The 18,782-nt window shown below is 44.1% G+C and overlaps 1 protein-coding gene across 1 annotated transcript; it reads left to right on the top strand.

Annotated features, from left to right (window-relative positions):
- The first annotated feature begins 3,612 nt into the window (after positions 1 to 3,612).
- On the top strand, positions 3,613 to 9,841 carry LOC142097246 (nucleoside diphosphate kinase). Its single transcript, XM_075178920.1, has 5 exons — positions 3,613 to 3,711; positions 4,128 to 4,257; positions 6,198 to 6,299; positions 8,303 to 8,415; positions 9,657 to 9,841. The coding sequence occupies exons 2-5, from the start codon at positions 4,129 to 4,131 to the stop codon at positions 9,775 to 9,777; spliced, it is 465 nt and encodes a 154-aa protein (XP_075035021.1). The 5' UTR covers positions 3,613 to 3,711; position 4,128; the 3' UTR covers positions 9,778 to 9,841.
- Positions 9,842 to 18,782: the final 8,941 nt, after the last annotated feature.

Genomic DNA, 18,782 nt, shown 5'->3' with positions numbered 1-18,782 from the left:
CTAGGAATAGGTGAACAAGCCAAAATCGAGAAGAGTAACACCAAAGTCAAGGAACAGGCCAAAGGAACAATAACCAGGAACAAAGAGTACAGAAGATGTCCTGGGGAACACCAGCTCTTGCACCTGATACTCAGGCCCCGGGGAGGGTTCAAGGAAGGGTTTATATAACCCTGTTCATTAAAAAGGGACTCTCAGCTTCCCGCTGCCTAGCAGATATCAGCCAGGGAGAGGCGGACGCCAAAGTCTCCACCGAAAGATATGTGGGTGGAAAAAGACGAAAACATCCGTCGCCGTGAGTGGATCGCAGAGCAGGGAACGCTCCTGACAATGTTCCAGGACATTTCAAACCTGCTCTTGATGCTCTTACAAGGAAGTTTGAGAAAGTTAATATGTCATTGAGACAAACTTTAACCAAAAATTAAGAAAAAATATGAAATGTAAAAAATAGTCAAAGGGACATTGCACAGTCCAAAAGGCATCACCAGATATTCATAATGTCCATATTAGGTTTTAAAGACAGTCTTCCATTCATCACCAGCTCACATATAGATTAAATTGTACACACAACGTAATTTCTAATTTAGTGAAAATTTTAGCTGAACGAATCCTCTCCTGCAATTCTGAGATAAGTAGGGGAAGAAAACTCCGGGAATATGCTGGTCAGCATTCAAAATGAATGTTCAGATGTCAGCCAAGCTGGCACACAAAGCAGGAAGTCAGGAGTAAGCCGGGTAATACACAGTAGCAGGGAATCCAAGATGGACAAAGCGCACAAAATAATCATGCAAAGGCTTATTCAGGAAGTAGCAATTTATAAGCACTTAAAGGCCTAAACAGGCATGAAACAGGAACCAAGATCGATTCTTATGAGGTTATATCGGCCATCTTGGTTAAGGGCAAGTTCAAGAGCAAAATCAAAAGCAAGTGGTGGCCTCTAGTGGCTGGATGTGGAAATGTCAGATAATATTCCTAACACACTTTAGCAGTTTGGTGTACTGCTGTGTGGATGAAAATAAAGTTTATGTTTAAATGTATGTGTTCGGGGAGTTTGTACTTTTATTATCTTTTTTAGATATTTTTGTAATCAGTGCGAGATACACTGTTTTATGTATCTTTTAACATGTGTTAGCATGCAGTACACATACCTCCTAACATATATCCAGGCAACATTGGGGAAAAATAAGCCCAGACCGATCTGTTCAAACCACACCCCCAATCCACCCAATAACTACCCTAATCCACCCAACTATGCCCACTTTCTGACAAAACCTCACCCACTTTCCTATAAGCCCTGTTTCTTTCCTGGTCCGCAAAACTGGGGCAGTCCCACCAAAAAACATATACATTATAAAAGATAAGAACTAATACTGTGATCTACAGTTTGGTGCATGATATAGCTGAGCCCAAACACTACTCCTGCACAGACACTTTAAAAAGGCTAACACAGCATTTAGTTGCAAATTTTTCAATAACCAATCAGCAATTAGATTTTTATTTGTCAAGTGCAAGTTGGACAATTAAAACAAGTGTCTGAGTGGTTGCTATGGTTGTGTGCAAATTTTGCACCTATTTGCAATACTAGTTAATGAACTTTTATGCCTGAAGCTGGGCTGGCCCACTATTAAGCTGGTCGTATGTTGCCCGCTATGCCGATCCCTGTAAGATTTGGCTATATACATATATAGAACTGTGTGGCTAAATCTGAAGGCTGGCATCAGGCAGGGCACATTAGCTTTGTCACATAATGACGGCATAAGCGATCATATACGGTCATTTGGAAAGATGTGCAAGAAAAGGGCTCAGAAAGTTCTGCAGATTCACTCAGACTGCTCACACAGATGGCAATGTAATCCGTGGGGAACAACACAATACTGGACAATCATCCATATGAAATATAATGGTATATTGGTTTTAGTGCATTATCCCTGTTTGCATGGATGTGTGATGTGTTGGGTAACCTTCCTGACTCCTGCCTGGGGATGCTCGTAGGTGAAGTGCTCAGCTGTCTTTCGGTCTCCTCCTCTCTTCCATCCCCGGATGTATGGGTTAGTGTGGGGGAAACAGAGGTAGCCGCACATGCAGATGGCACAGGTGGGCAGGTGGGATGGTGCGCACACATGGAAATAATGCCTGCCAGGTCATCTTCATGAATAAAGTATATCTATTTATGTTCAGTCTCAATGCACAGTTTCTTGTCTTCATATCTCAAAACAATTTGCAACATCAATGACTTGTTCACATCTGTACTTTGCTGTCATCAAGCCTGTCCAGGGATGAACAGATCACTTGGTTGATGAGATAACACTCCCCCACCAAGATGTTGGGTACAAGGACTCAGCCCATGTAGTTTCACTTTATTATGCACCCACGCTCTGTGATTCCAATACTTCCACAGATTGAGCTTAGCTGCACTCGCCGATTCATTATTTACAGTCCTTAGATCTCTTCTAGCATTCTCCTACGGTCTCAGCTACCACCTCTACTTGCATTAGTCTAGCTACAGTCACAGTTACTGCATACTTACCAACATTTTCTCTATGCCTTCCGGGAGCTGCAGAGGGGGAGGAGGGCGTACGGGGGGCGGGGCTCCGAAATTGCATCATTTTGGACAAGCCCCCCGTGATGTAATGACGTAAATGCATCATTTTACAGCGGAGCGGGGCAAAATGCTGCGATTATTTTGGCCCTTATTCTGCCCACTTCGGCAGATGCGGGAGATTGCCATACTCTCTCGGGAGTCCGTGAGACTCTCGTGAAATGCGGGAGTCTCTCGGACATTCCGGGAGAGTTGGTAAGTCTGAGTTACTGTATCTCATAGTTGTCACTTTCTCTACATCTATTCCAACCATAACACACCACGGATAGCTGCACAGAAACGCCAGTCACCAATGGCTGATTCATTATCGGTGGCATCTGCCTTACAGCACCCACTCACCTTCCCCACCACCAGCCAGAATTATTATTCCACTACCTTATGTATCATAAGTTTCATGCACCTTAGATTGTAAGGTCATATGGGCAGAGCCATCTTTACCTTGTTTCATGTCAGTGCATGTGATTTATTTATATCATGATCCCCTTGATATAGTGTTCTGTAATAGGTCAGCACTTTATAAAGTATAATAATAATAATAATAATAATAATAATCAGGACTCATGCAGGTATCATTTACAAGACTTTATACTTATATTAGCATCACTTGTGTAGAAATTATATATATATATATATATATATATATATATATATATATGAGGACTACAATCCCCAGCATGTCATGTTGCATTGGATAACATAGTACTTTTTTGCATATTAATACCCCTTCCTTGGCAGTGACATTAGGGCAGCATCCAGCATGCAGACACAGTACAGTAACACTAGGTACATCTACCATGCAGACACACAGTACTGGGCAGTACAGTAACTTGGGGACATAACCAGGGACTGTCCCAGGACAATAAGTAGAACTATAGGGAGTTGTCAGGACCGGCATGCACCGGGGCATGACACAGACACGCCCATGTTCAGCCTACCAATGAGCCGCCGCTTGTCAAGGAGCCCATGGGAACCCTCGTTACATGCCGCCGCAGTGAAAGCGGTGCTTGCGCCCTGTCCAACCAGAAGCTGGCCAGCCGGTGACGTCAGCAGCAGTATAAAAGAGCGCAGGACGGGGGCTCTTTCTTCTTTCTCACGCCAAGTCTCCCCGGGTGAAGGTGAGCGCGGGGCGTGGGAGGGGCAGTGGGTGTGTGGTGAGGGGGTGCTGGCTGGGCTGGGCTGGGCTGGGCTGGGCTGGGCTGGGCTGGTCTGGTCTGGTCTGGTCTGGTCTGGTCTGGTCTGGGTTGGGCTGTCAGCTTCCTAGGGGAGCTATGTCAGAGTATTGGGTTGCACCCAGACAACATAGCCCACGCTGGGCAGGGCATGCTGAGACTAATAGTTCTCCAGGATCTGGAGACCCACTGACTGCCTACACATGCAATGTCCTGTCCAGTAGCAGGTCTCCCAGTATGCAGCTAGTTGTAGTTCATGTTGGTATAATGCATGTTTGTGTGTCTAGGAGGAAGTGGCCTCATTAACCCTTGTGGTGTCCTAGGATGCTCTGACTCTGCTCTCCTTCTGTCTCTCCCTGCAGGATGGCTGCCAACTGTGAGCAAACCTTCATCGCCGTCAAGCCCGATGGGGTCCAGCGAGGTCTTATTGGGGAGATAATCAAGCGCTTTGAGCAGAAAGGGTTCCGCCTGGTGGCCTTGAAGTTCCAACAGGTGACTGTCTGAGCCCCCCTTGCCATGTAGGGGTGAGCCCCCCCTTGCCATGTAGGGGTGAGCCCCCCCCTTGCCATGTAGGGGTGAGCCCCCCCCTTGCCATGTAGGGGTGAGCCCCCCCCTTGCCATGTAGGGGTGAGCCCCCCCCTTGCCATGTAGGGGTGAGCCCCCCCCTTGCCATGTAGGGGTGAGCCCCCCCCTTGCCATGTAGGGGTGAGCCCCCCCCTTGCCATGTAGGGGTGAGCCCCCCCCTTGCCATGTAGGGGTGAGCCCCCCCCTTGCCATGTAGGGGTAAGCCCCCCCCTTGCCATGTAGGGGTGAGCCCCCCCCTTGCCATGTAGGGGTGAGCCCCCCCCTTGCCATGTAGGGGTGAGCCCCCCCCTTGCCATGTAGGGGTGAGCCCCCCCCTTGCCATGTAGGGGTGAGCCCCCCCCCTTGCCATGTAGGGGTGAGCCCCCCCCCTTGCCATGTAGGGGTGAGCCCCCCCCCTTGCCATGTAGGGGTGAGCCCCCCCCCCTTGCCATGTAGGGGTGAGCCCCCCCCCTTGCCATGTAGGGGTGAGCCCCCCCCCTTGCCATGTAGGGGTGAGCCCCCCCCCTTGCCATGTAGGGGTGAGCCCCCCCCCTTGCCATGTAGGGGTGAGCCCCCCCCTTGCCATGTAGGGGTGAGCCCCCCCCCCTTGCCATGTAGGGGTGAGCCCCCCCCCCTTGCCATGTAGGGGTGAGCCCCCCCCCCCTTGCCATGTAGGGGTGAGCCCCCCCCCCTTGCCATGTAGGGGTGAGCCCCCCCCCCCTTGCCATGTAGGGGTGAGCCCCCCCCCCTTGCCATGTAGGGGTGAGCCCCCCCCCTTGCCATGTAGGGGTGAGCCCCCCCCTTGCCATGTAGGGGTGAGCCCCCCCCCCTTGCCATGTAGGGGTGAGCCCCCCCCCCTTGCCATGTAGGGGTGAGCCCCCCCCCCTTGCCATGTAGGGGTGAGCCCCCCCCCCTTGCCATGTAGGGGTGAGCCCCCCCCCTTGCCATGTAGGGGTGAGCCCCCCCCCTTGCCATGTAGGGGTGAGCCCCCCCCCCCTTGCCATGTAGGGGTGAGCCCCCCCCCCTTGCCATGTAGGGGTGAGCCCCCCCCCCTTGCCATGTAGGGGTGAGCCCCCCCCCTTGCCATGTAGGGGTGAGCCCCCCCCCTTGCCATGTAGGGGTGAGCCCCCCCCCCTTGCCATGTAGGGGTGAGCCCCCCCCCCCTTGCCATGTAGGGGTGAGCCCCCCCCCTTGCCATGTAGGGGTGAGCCCCCCCCCTTGCCATGTAGGGGTGAGCCCCCCCCCCCCTTGCCATGTAGGGGTGAGCCCCCCCCCCTTGCCATGTAGGGGTGAGCCCCCCCCCCTTGCCATGTAGGGGTGGGTGGTCTCTCAGATGCTAGGACTGGCCAACGTTCAGGCTCCTATCCCCAGATGCAGCCCCTCTGTTCTAGGGCAGTGATCTGTCTGATGTTTGATGTAGTTTTTGACTCTTCCTGACCTTGGTGTTAATCTCCCTCATCCCCAATCTCTGCCCCCAGTGAGACTTTGGATGGTGACAATCTGGTGTTACCGGCTGTGACCTTCTCTAGTGTTCTATACAATGCTGCTTTGTGCTCACTTCGGTCTGATGGGTTTCCGGAAATTTGACTCCTGTGCTGAGACATTTTAACCCTTTCTGGGTCTTGGGCATATTGTCTTCCAGATTCAAATGCTCAACTTCTTTGTTCCCTTGTCTGACGTTCCTTCAGTTATGTACTGTAGCAAAATTGAGGGTAATGAAATATTTATGCATGCTGTAACATGTGACTTTAACCCTTCCCTCTCTAAATGTGACTATTTTACACTCCATTTGTTTTTTAAAGCATGTTGGCAGCAGTTGCAGGCGCTAGTGGTTAGTAATGTAGACTGATGAGTTGCTTCTCATACAGGCCTCCAAGGATCTTCTGAAGAAGCATTACAGTGACCTTAAGGATCGCCCCTTCTACAATGGACTGGTGGAGTATATGTGCTCGGGGCCTGTAGCTGCCATGGTGAGTGTTCTGTGACGTTGCGGCCGAACACTGCCTGTCATGTCTGTGATATTGTAGTGGATACAAAGCAGTGGGTGTGTTACTCATCCTGTTCACACTTGTGTTGTACAATAAATCTCCCTTGTTTAATGTGCAAAATAGACCCGAACTGTTAACTGGAAATGTAAATTGCATACTCTGTGCATCTAGCAAGTGACAGACAGAATAATCTATACATTGGTTTTACACATTTGTATTTATCAAGTGCTAAATCACTGACTTGTGCTGCAGATGTATCCTCAGGATTTCCAGATCATAGCTGGACTCGCCCACCCTGTAAAACTCTCGTACATAAGACGGAGCTTGTTCTGGGTGACTTAAATATACCCTAGTGTTAATTTTTTACAGGTATAAAGATGTATTTTGTAATGCTAATGTTCCCTGTGCAATCCCCTAAGAGCCTTGACCAGCAGTCTGGTCTCAGGGTAAATATAGCAGGAAATAAACCTGCGAAGTAATTGCGTGCAAGAGAAAATATGATAAATATGCAAATTTAGACTTGTGGACACAACTGTAGGTGTGTTGGTGTCACACCCTCTGCATTAAAGGGGAAGTAATCACTTGTGAATTGGTTTTCAAATTGTGTAAATGGTTGTCTGCAAAGATGCTTGTGGTGTGGGGACCTGACTTCAAAATATAAGTCTGAGATGGTGAAATCTAAGATCCGTGTGCCCACTTGGCATGTGTCACCCGTACAGATGTTTGCTGTAGCATGTTACATCTAGCCCCTATAACCACTTGTATCTGTCTTGCCTGTCACTTGTTCCTGGTACCTTGAATACTTTCATGTACAACTGTAAAACGACGAACGGGCTGTTCTGTGTTTAAAACTTACACATGCAGGGTCTGATTCATTTAGAAACTCATCTTTTTAACTGGATGTTGTACACCTGTATTAAAGAACTGAAGAAACATTTCTAGTTGAATACAGGTATACATACTGTACACCCTGGCTATATGGCACTTGCCATATGCAGATACAACCACAGCAGGGCATGTACAATGCATATGTGTAATATAAAGTCCCATCAGAACACACAGAAAAAAATATTAAATTGTCACCTTTTAATATAGTTGTGCGTTGAAATTTGTAAACTTTTTTTTACAAGAAATACATACACTATATTGGGATATTAATGCATACTGTACATAAAATAAATTTGTAGTTACTATTGTAAACACAAGCTCTAGCATGGATACATGTTCATCACGCTCGGTCGGCACTTACACCCAATCTATAGTTGGTACAAGTGAAAGTGCTAAAAATATTGTACCTGAGATGCACTGAGCTTAAATGTGCTGAATGTGTGCTCTACCCTGGCACGCCCTTACTGTACATTGTCTACGTTTGTTCTCGCCCATTCTAGCCTTCAAATCGTAGGCAATGAAGTGTAAACTGCAAGTAGTTCTGTTCTCTGGCATTGATATCATTCTGGTGCATGCAGCAGAGTGATTGTATACAATACAGAACATAAATAGATTTGTTCCTTAATAAATTGGGCCCTACGTTACTATGGTAAAATGTTTTGAGGGGGGCTGGGGGGTGAATGTATTGCAAGCTATATTGGAGAAGCCGTCCTGTCCTACAGGTACAGTATCTTGTAACCTCTCATTTGTGGAACAAACTGTATTGAACTCCTCCAGTATTGGCTAACCTGTGACACTCCAGGTGTTGTGAAACTACAAGTCCCAGCATGCCCTTCCAGCAATAAGCTGTTATATACTGGCAAAGCATGCTGGGACTTGTAGTTTCACAAACACCTGGAGTGTTGCAGGTTAGCCAACACTGAACTAGGTAATGCACTTTATAATCTACTGTGCAGTATTCACAGTACAAAATACTGCATGAGAACTGGTGATGAGCCTTTATAAACCAGACTCCTTAGACCTCACTGGGTATAAATTCAGGCAGGTTGTCTGTGATTCTGTATTGCGCCCCCTGACTCGGGGATCTCTTCTTGCAGGTCTGGGAGGGGCTAAACGTGGTGAAGACTGGTCGTGTGATGCTGGGAGAGACTAACCCCGCTGACTCAAAGCCTGGCACCATCAGGGGAGACTTCTGTATACAGGTTGGCAGGTGAGTATCGGGGACAGACGCTCATGTAATACTGGTATGCAAAATAGACTGGTACTTACACCTAGCCTGGCTATTGGAGAGATATTAAAGAACTTTAAGAGGGCGGAGTCCCCCTTAATTAAATGTCCACCCCCCCTATATTGCAAATAAGATCACTCTGAACCCCCTTGGTTCTCAATATGTTTACCTTTAGTGAGTGACAACCCAAGTCTGCCCTCTGCACAAGGTAAGTGCCAATGTAACGCCCAAATTGCTATGTCTGGGAGCATTACTATGGAGGTTTAGTATAGGGGGTTTACATATATGTAGAAGTTTGTTGTTGATGAGGGAGGGGTGTTTACAAGATCAGAGTGGCAGGAAGCTTTAGTTATGAGTTGAGGATTTGTTGCTATAGATAATCAGTGATCGGCTGCACAGTTGGATTAAGGGATGCAGGAACGGTCTGACCCCCTATACGCTACCAGCACGTCAGTTCTGACCCTTTAATCTACTTGTGTTGCGACTGGCTGGATTAACTCTTAACTCCTAGTGTGACTGTGGTGACTGCTGTGTTTTAATGTCCTCACGTGGCTGTACTGTAGTAACGGTGCGGACAGAGGTGGTCAGCACCGTAAAAGTCTAGTCATCCGGAGGACATTGTACATGTAGAAGGCTGCTATCCCCCTGTGCAGTCACTGTACACTGATTTGTGTACAGCAGTGGATTCCAAACTTTTTCAGTTCAAGGCACCCCTAAGCCAAAATAATTACCAAGTAGCCCCCCGCCTTGCTTACCACTGGCACTGGCTGAGGCACCCCTGTGAGATCTCCGAGGCAGCCTAGGCGCACAGTTTGGGAACCACTGGGGTACAGTATTGGGACCCTCTTGGCTGTATTCAGAGATGTGGAAGAATTAAACGTTCTACTAGTTCAGTTGCTTCCCTGACCCCAGGTGGGGAGTGATGTATGAATGTTGGCTTCCCTTGCACTGAGGTTCTGGGAGCGCTTGATGGCTGCTCGGTGTAGTCTCCTAAGATGGTGTGTTGGGGATTGTCATCGAAGCACTTTTATTACACCTTATATTGGCTTATTCCTGTACTTTTCTGTTGGAGTGGAAGATTGATTGTGTCTAGATCTTGTATTTGTTGATCCCCATAGTACATTGTAAAGTCCCACCTACAGCCAAGACACTGCTATGTTCTGCTCCTGTGACATTGCTGGTGGTTGTGCTGGGACTGACGTCTCTCTCCCTCCATCCTACAGGAACATCATTCACGGCAGCGACTCGGTGGAAAGTGCCAAGAAGGAGATCGCCTTGTGGTTTAAGCCAGAGGAGTTGTGTGCCTACAAGAGTTGTGCCCACACTTGGGTGTACGAGGACTGAGCCGTCTTCTGCTCACAAGCCTGTGTTCCGTTACCGCTCCACAATAAAAGTATTAATACCCAAATTCTGACTCTGCCTTCTCAGTACTGATCTCCTGTTCATGTGTAAGACTTTAATTTTACCCCTTATCTTCTACTTTTGCTGTCACTGCTGGTCAATCTCCTATGGTCGGTGCTGTTGGATGTCAACTTTATATGGGTTTCCTGAAGCTCACCTCCCTAGTACCCTGTCACAGGGCAACTACTCTCCTTTCCACTGGGATACCTACCTTACCCCGTGTGACATAGTAACCAGGGGAGTGTTGGGAGGTGGGCTATGATCAGTCCTACCATTATGTAGGTGACTGGGAGCTGTGCAGTCCAGAAGGACACAAGGGAAAGGTTAGTACTGCTAGTCTCCTATATACTTATTTTAATGGGTATGACTGTTTTTGTAAGGTGGAGATCCCTTTAAGAAGAATACTTTCTTTTAAACCAGTTTCTATCAAGACCTCAATGAATAAGGGGAGGGCCAGTGCCCCCAGCCTGAGCCATAGATCTGTGTGACTCCGGATCCACCAACCTGCCCTAGGCTGCAACTGTGGAAATACCTGTGTGGCTACTGTAGACCTGCAGATCAACATTAACTTCACATGGAAGGAAATGGCTGTAGATAATTGTATATAGATTTTATGTAACCTTTTTTGATACCAAAATCATAGCCCATATTTACCTTCAATTAGACAGGAAGCAATAAAGCAGTTACCCCCATAATGGGGGTGACGTGCTCATTCTAGAGCAGTGGCAGCCAACCTGGTCCCTACCACACTAGAGGGTGAATCCGCTTTCATTTTGGGGGTTTTAGCTGTGTTCCATATATTGCTAAGTGTTAATGCTCCTGTTTCTATGCTCAGTCTTCATGGCAGCCCGATCCCCGGTGGTCTAGTGGTAGAAGGAAGTGGGGCAGAACTCCAGTGTCTGAAATGCGCTACTGCGCATGCTCCTGAAACCTGTTCGCCTTTTGCACCGCGTCTTGCATTAGTGCTCTCTGTGAACGGAATCATCTAGTAGCTGCTGCGTACATTTTCCTTAAGACTGGGTTTAACCTAATTTAGTATAGGTACAGACTGGAGACTCAAAATTAAAGTATATTATACTTTAAAGTATAAGCCTATCCATCACAAGAAGTGTGTTCTACACAGGTGCAGAGACTTAAATTGCATGCCAACAACCTGCACGTATGAGTACAGTAATCTATATATAAGACTCCAGAGTGTGACTTTTTCAAATAGGCTCTTGCAAGTAGCTGCTGCATATATAGTAAAGCACAATAACCGTCCCCTTTAAAAATTATTTTGCACTTGCGCTAATTTGAGTTACTGCAGCACCAGTGGGTGTTAAGGAAATTTTACCATCAACAAAGATACAGAAGTGGGCAGTAGGTATTAAAAGGCTGAAGACCCTAATAAAGAAGGCTCACTAATATCGCAAACGGATAGTCCACCACTATAAACTGCCCCATTAGTTTGGTTCAAATGCCCTAACACACTAGGGACCATTTCCCTCTATTCAGAGCCAGTGGTCTGTCCCATTAAGGTCCCCACAGCTACACTGAATCCCATGTGTTGCGTAAGTAGATTAGCAATTGATGCAACCCTCCATGTAGTTATAATACTTTGGGCTCCACCATGCAGTGTGGTTCCAACTAGTTAAAGTACTTTGACCCCCCCATATATATGTAGTACGGTTCTGTCTAGTTATAGAACTTTGGTTCAGAACCACACTGCATGTGGATAGGGGGGGTGGGGGCAAAAGTGCTATAACTGGGCAGAACCACACTGCTTGGGAGGAAATCAAAAGTACTGTAACTGGGCAATGAAAGCTTCAGGTCGGGAGCAGAGCATGACGTGGCATCCAGGCAGATCCGATGCATGTTATGTGGGACTTTAGTAAGTGTTCAGTCTTTACTTTATCTCACCTAACTCCATCCAAAACTAAATGTCTTATTTTATAGGTGGAGTTATCCTTTGATTCTTAACCAGGGACAGTCAAGAGCTCAGGCTCATGGTTCAGGGGAGTGAGAGGGGGCTGAGGAATCTCAATAGATGTCCTACAAGTACCAACTGAATGTCTAGAGAAGGCCTGGCCAGGCTGTGGCTCTTAAGGTGTTGTGAAACTACAATCCCCAACATGCTTTGCCAGTACACAGTCCGCCAATAGCGGAAAGGGCATTTTGGAACTTGCGGTTTTTACAACATCTTGAGAGCCACAGGTTTTCCTAGAGCTTGTCGGTGCCTGAGGGTGGAGAACCAGTTAGTGACACATAATGGTGCTAAAAATATCACACTCAACGTCTGGCCTTCATCCAACCCCGCACACGGCTCGTATGTCACCCGAAACTCCTGTGTTTATAACTTACATCCATTCAGCATCTTTTCCTGTTACTATATTTAAATCTATCCTTAAATAACAGATGGTAGTAACCCGCCATGTGGATCTACAAGGAGAGCCTCTTAAAGGGGGTCTTCAAACCAACATTATTATTACTGTTTAAACACTATTTATTGAATGCATCAGAAACAATATCTATAATGGTTACAGTGGTATAAAAGGGGTAGCAAGATGTAATGATAGAGGTAAAACCAGCTTGTAGCCGAAAACAAAATATGTAAATAATCTTCAAACTGATGAAACCATAATTATTTTTAATTTATATGTTGTGTGGGAGGAAATTATAAAGCAAATACATGATAAGAATATATAGTTTTATTAGTTTAGAATCCATGTTTATAAACAATGACTGGTCGATCACCCCTGATCTTTAATAAACATACAAAAGAAATAAAGCCAGTGGAATCTAGCGTGATCCACACACAATCTCAGAATGTTCATCATAACTGGATTTCATGCAAAAACAATGGAAAGTGCTAGTGAGATATTCGCATCGTAATTGACTTTGACGCACATCTAGTGCAAATTTCTTACAAATAATATATAGTGCCCAAGTACCACGTCAATACTTTGTAAATAGGCATACCACCGGCAATAACTATCGGTGTTCTCAATGGTGGCAACTCTGATATATCAGGAGAAAGAAGGAAAGGCCATATAGCCAGGGAAAATGGATGTTTTTTTCTCCCTTTGATAAATCGGCCTTAAAGTCTTTCTGAGAAAGTGTAAATGAAACATGGAATTACATACCCATAATAGCAAAGGGGTCAAGACAGAAAGTCCAGCTCTAACGCGTTTCAGCATGCTTGCTTTGTCAGGGGACTATACCTGTATGTGAAGGAGACAGTGCCCTCGCAGGCTGATCAGAGGTACTACCTGGGTACAAGCCAGGCAAAATGCATTAAACAAACTAAAAGTGAGGATGGAATCCCGCAAAGGACTTGGATAAAGTAAAAATAGTGTTATTAATAAGATCCCCACTATGGTACCTGCCCCCCTCAGTTTATCATCCTGTGTTTCCTCATGGTACTGACCCCTTCATTGTACCAGTTGTAGTGTCCGTTACAATCGACACCAATAAAGATTGTCCGATGCGATCAGTGTGGTTCCAACACACAAAGATATTTAATAGCAAATATAGCAGAATTACAGCAAAGTATAATCGATACATTACGCTTAAGCAGTGAATCCAGCAACAGTCATCAATCCTGAAGTCTGTATTGGCAAAAAGACTGTTGCTGGGTCAGTGCCTGTTTATATGCAGTGTGGATTGAAAAACCCCAGTAATGATGTCACAATGTAAATAAAGATAACACTAAGATCTTTTTTCATTGGTCCAGGGGTCCTGGTGTTCTATTTACCAGGGGTCAAGTCAGTCCAGTACAGTCATGGCCAAAAGTTTTGAGAATGACACAAAGATTGGTTTTCACAAAGTTTGCTGCTTCAGTGGTTTTAGACTTTTTTGTCAGATGTTACTATGGTATACTGAAGTAAAATTACAAGCATTTCATAAGTGTCAAAGGCTTTTTTTGACAAATACATTAAGTTTATGCAAAGAGCCAATATTTGCAGTGTTGAGCCTTCTTTTTCAAGACCTCTGCAATTCGCCCTGGCAGCTGTCAATCAACTTCTGGGCCACATACTGACTGATGGCCGCCCATTCTTGCCTTATCAATGCTTGGAGTTTATCAGAATTTGTGGGTTTTTGTTTGTCCACCTGTCTCTTGAGGATTGACCACAAGTTCTCAATGAGATTAAAGTCTAGGGCAGTGGTTCCCAAACTGTGCCCCTAGGCTCCCTAGGGTGCCTTGGAGATCTCAAAGGGGTGCCTTGGCCACGGCCAGTGGTAAGCAAGGCGGGGGACTACTTGTCAATTATTTTGGCTAAGGAGTGCCTTGAAAAAATTTTGGAGACCCTAAGGGTGCCCTGAACTGAAAATGTTTGGAATCCACTGGTCCAGGGAGTTTCCTGGCCATGGACCCAAAATTTCGATGTTTTGATCCCCAAGCCAATTAGTTATCACTTTTGCCTTATGGCAAGGTGCTCGATCGTGCTGGAAAAGGCATTGTTCATCACCAAACTGTTCTTGGATGGTTGGGAGAAGTTGCACTTTGAGGATGTTTTGGTACCATTCTTTATTCATGGCTTGTGAGTGAGCCCACTCCCTTGGCTGAGAAGCAACCCCACACATGAATGATCTCAGGATGCTTTACTGTTGGCATGACACAGTACTGATGGTAACGCTCACCTTTCCTTCTCCGGACAAGCATTTTTACAGATGTCCCAAACAATGTGAAAGGGGATTAATCAGAGAAAATGACTTTACCGCAGTCCTCAGTAGTCCAATCCCTGTAACGTTTGTAGAATATCAGTCTGTCCCTGATGTTTTTCCTGGAGAGAAGTGGCTTCTTTACTGGCCTTCTTGACAAATAGCCATCCTCCAAAAGTCTTCTCCTCACTTTGCGTGCAGATGTACTCACACCTGCCTGCTGCCATTCCCGAGCAAACTCGGCACCGGTGGTGCCACAAACCCACAGCTGAATCAACTTTAGGAGACAATCCTGGCGTTTGCTCGACATTCTTGAGTGCCCAGAAGCCTTCTTCACAACTATTTAACCTCTCTCCTTGAAGTTCTTAATGATACAATAAATGGTTGATTTAGGTGCAATCTTACTAGCAGCAATATCCTTGCCTGTGAAGCCCTTTTTGTGCAAAGCAATGATGACTGCACGTGTTTCCTTTCTGGTAATCATGGTAAACAAAGGAAGAACGATGAATTCAAGCACTACCCTCCCTTTAAAGTTTCCAGTCTGCCATCATAAAAAATGAGGCAGCACACTTTTTAAAAAATAATATTTGTGTCATTCTCAAAACTTTTGGGCATGACTGTACAATGCAGGTCATAGTTCAGTTCAAACAATGCCTTTCCAAAGGTGGGGGCAACTCACTCCAACAGCTGCTTAGGTGTCTTGCCTCAGTGAACCACTGAAACTCTGGTTTGAACTAACCCTTTAACAAAGTATTTTTGAGTAAGAATCTTATACTAATCATAACTAGCGACCGTTATGTGCGATCGCTTCTCTGATGATACCGGATTCCTGCCGGTAAAATTTGGATTAATAGAAGACCAAACACCATACATTTCTTAGGACCTGAACCATAAATATCTTTAATATAGGTTAATCTATATATAAATAATCTCTACATTTTTAATTACAAAAGAATGTGAGCTGGAACTTTGTTAAATGTGAACTATTTACAAATGTAGAAGTGAGTGTAAGTGTATTTGCTCTCGTCCCATTAAGAGTAAAGGATGAGACGGGATCTCCCCAAACTCTGAGCTAAAACTAAAGTACCTTTGTGAATTGAAAATTGCTATAGCTCCTTTCAAACTGGGCCTGCACCTTATACCAGGGTGTCTTGTCACCCTGTGGTACTCCATACCCTTTAATACCATTTCTCATTGAAAATGAACCCCATCTCACTTACTAATGAAAAGGAAAAAGTACCAGGATATAGCATGCATAACAATGACTTAAACACACCAATACATTTTATTTGTCTAACACAGGGTTAGGTACAGTTACACCTAAACACCTTGATGTAAGGCACCTTGCCTAAAAAAGAATTGACCCATGTGGGCTAAAGGAACTAAGTTCAGTAATTGGTAGACCACTATTTATTGTTTTTCTGGACTCCAGCATACCCGAATCAACAGCATAAAATTAGTGGAAAGCAAATGTGGTAGCAATCTTTAAAATGGAACTGATGAGGATAAGTGTCAGGTCGAATATGAGTTATTACCCATCCTGACTGAGATCGAGTAACCTGGACCGAGTGTGTCTGAGTCCCGTAAAGGGACTCAGACACAAACCTAGACAACACTTGTGTATGACCAGAGATGGAAGGCAGTGCATCAGTGTCCAGAGTAGGAGAGAAAACGGTGGGACTCCAACCATGTTAGAGACAGGGGAGGGAGACAGGATGACAAACCCATCATGGGAGAGTGCCAGCTCCTGTGCCCAGAAGTAAAAAATGGTTTATCAAGCTGAACTAAGACGTGTGCTGGAGGGAACTGCTAGAGATGTAAATAAAGTTGCCTTGTTCATTTCCGTCAAAGAGGGGGATGGTCTGGTGCCCAATATTATATCAGCTGGTACCTGTACAGCGCTACTGCATAAACTCAGAGAGGAATCACGCACTGGAGATATAGTTTGTGTTATGTCCACGCTCCTCCTTTCACCCTAAAACTTCCCATCCACCTAATTACTATCCCTCTAACCTTATACACATTTCTACACTCCCCTCCCTCTTATTTTTCTGTGCACTCTGGAACATGAGATCAACTTGTACCAAACTCACATCCATCTATGATCTATTTATTTCTATATACCTCAACCTTAATGTCGTTACAGAAACCTGTCTGACTTATCTTCCAGAGTCACAACCAGCCCCTAAAGTTCCTTTACCATCAACAGTAGCCCAATTTCCTTCATCTTGCTTATAAAAATGTGACTAGGTAAAAATGTAACTATATAGCTAGGTAGTTATGTAACTAGTTAACTATGTAACTAGGTTATTATGTAACTATATAACTATGTAACTATATAACTAGGTCATTATGTAACTATATAACTATGTAACTATATAACTAGGTCATTATGTAACTATATAACTATGTACCTATATAACTAGGGTATTATGTAACTATATAACTTTATAACTAGGTATTTATATATCTATGTAACTAGGTCATTATGTAACTATATAACTAGGTAGTTATGTAACTAGGTAACTATGTAAGTAGCTCATTATGTAACAATATAACTTTATAACTAGGTAGTTATGTAACTATATAACTAGGTCATTATGTAACTATATAACTATGTAACTATATAACTAGGTCATTAAGTAACTATATAATTATGTAACTATATAACTAGGTAATTATGTAACTATAAAACTATGTAACTATATAACTATGTAATTATATAACTAGGTAATTATGTAACTTTATAACTATGTAACTATATAACTATGTACCTATATAACTAGGGTATTATGTAACTTTATGACTAGGTATTTATATAACTATGTAACTAGGTCATTATATAACTATATAACTAGGTCATTATGTAAATATATATCTAGGTCATTAGGTAACTATATAACTAGGTCATTATGTAGCTATATAACCAGGTAGTTATGGCTCAATGGTACTATGTAATTATATAACTATGTAACTAGGTCATTATGTAACTATATAACTAGGTAGTTATGTATCTATATAGCTATATACCTAGGTCATTATGTAACTATATAACTATGTAACTATATGACTAGGTAATTATGTAACTATATAACTATGTAACTATATAACTAGGTCATTATGTAACTATATAACTATGTACCTATGTAAATAGGGTATTATGTAACTATATAACTATGTAACTATATAACTAGGTCATTATGTAACTATATAACTATGTACCTATGTAAATAGGGTATTATGTAACTATATAACTATGTAACTATATAACTAGGTCATTATGTAACTATATAACTATGTAACTATATAATTAGGCTATTATGTAACTATATAACTATGTAACTAGGTAATTATGTAACTGCATAATTAGGTAATTATGTAACTATGTAATTATGTAACTATATAACTAGGTAATTATGTAACTATATAACTAGGCAATTATGTAACTTTGACAGCCTCTGCTACCTTCAGTAATATAACTCGTGGCACCTGTCTAATCCTCCCTCAGTTCAGGTAATTTAATTAATTTGCAAGATCCCTGGAATGCAAATCTATGACCTCCGAAAATGAAACATAACTTGCACTGATCTATAAGCTCCCTTATGATTCAAGGCTGATTACACAGTTTACTATATAGCCCAATTCAGTCCTGATCAACTCTGACATGTACATCTTCCAGCACTGCGCCTAATGGGATCCTGTTCCTGTAAGAAATTATTATTGAGTTTCTGTAACAACCACAAATGTCCACATTTTGGCGTTTTTTTGGATGTCCCTCTAAGATCTAACAATTTTAGGGGAATTTCCTGGGTCTTTCTGAATTCAGAGTTGTTCTGCATTGCAATTAAGGTGGAGGTAGATTGTAAAAGGAGTCTATTGAGGTCAATAAATAAAAAATGTATAGAAGACTATATGGGGTGGGGTGGGGATTCAAGTCCCCACGATGAGCCGATAGACATCACAGTGGTGTCCGATTGCGCTCACTTCAGTGTGCCACGGTACTCGAACATCGCTCATTGTCATGGTCATGGTTGGTGGTGGGATGTTTGGTATCACTCATACTATATAACCTACAGTCATGGTCGGTGGTGGGATGTTTGGTATCACCCATTATATATAACCTACAGTCATAGTCGGTGGTGGGATGTTTGGTATCACCCATTATATATAACCCACAGTCATAGTCGGTGGTGGGATGTTTGGTATCACTCATTATATATAACCTACAGTCATAGTCGGTGGTGGGATGTTTGGTATCACCCATTATATATAACCTACAGTCATGGTTGGTGGTGGGATGTTTGGTA

Source organism: Mixophyes fleayi, chromosome 7 (genome assembly GCF_038048845.1).
Source record: "Mixophyes fleayi isolate aMixFle1 chromosome 7, aMixFle1.hap1, whole genome shotgun sequence".
Taxonomy (NCBI): domain Eukaryota; kingdom Metazoa; phylum Chordata; class Amphibia; order Anura; family Limnodynastidae; genus Mixophyes; species Mixophyes fleayi.
The sequence above is the reverse complement of the archived record's forward strand: the minus strand, read 5'-3'. Positions and strand labels throughout refer to the sequence as shown.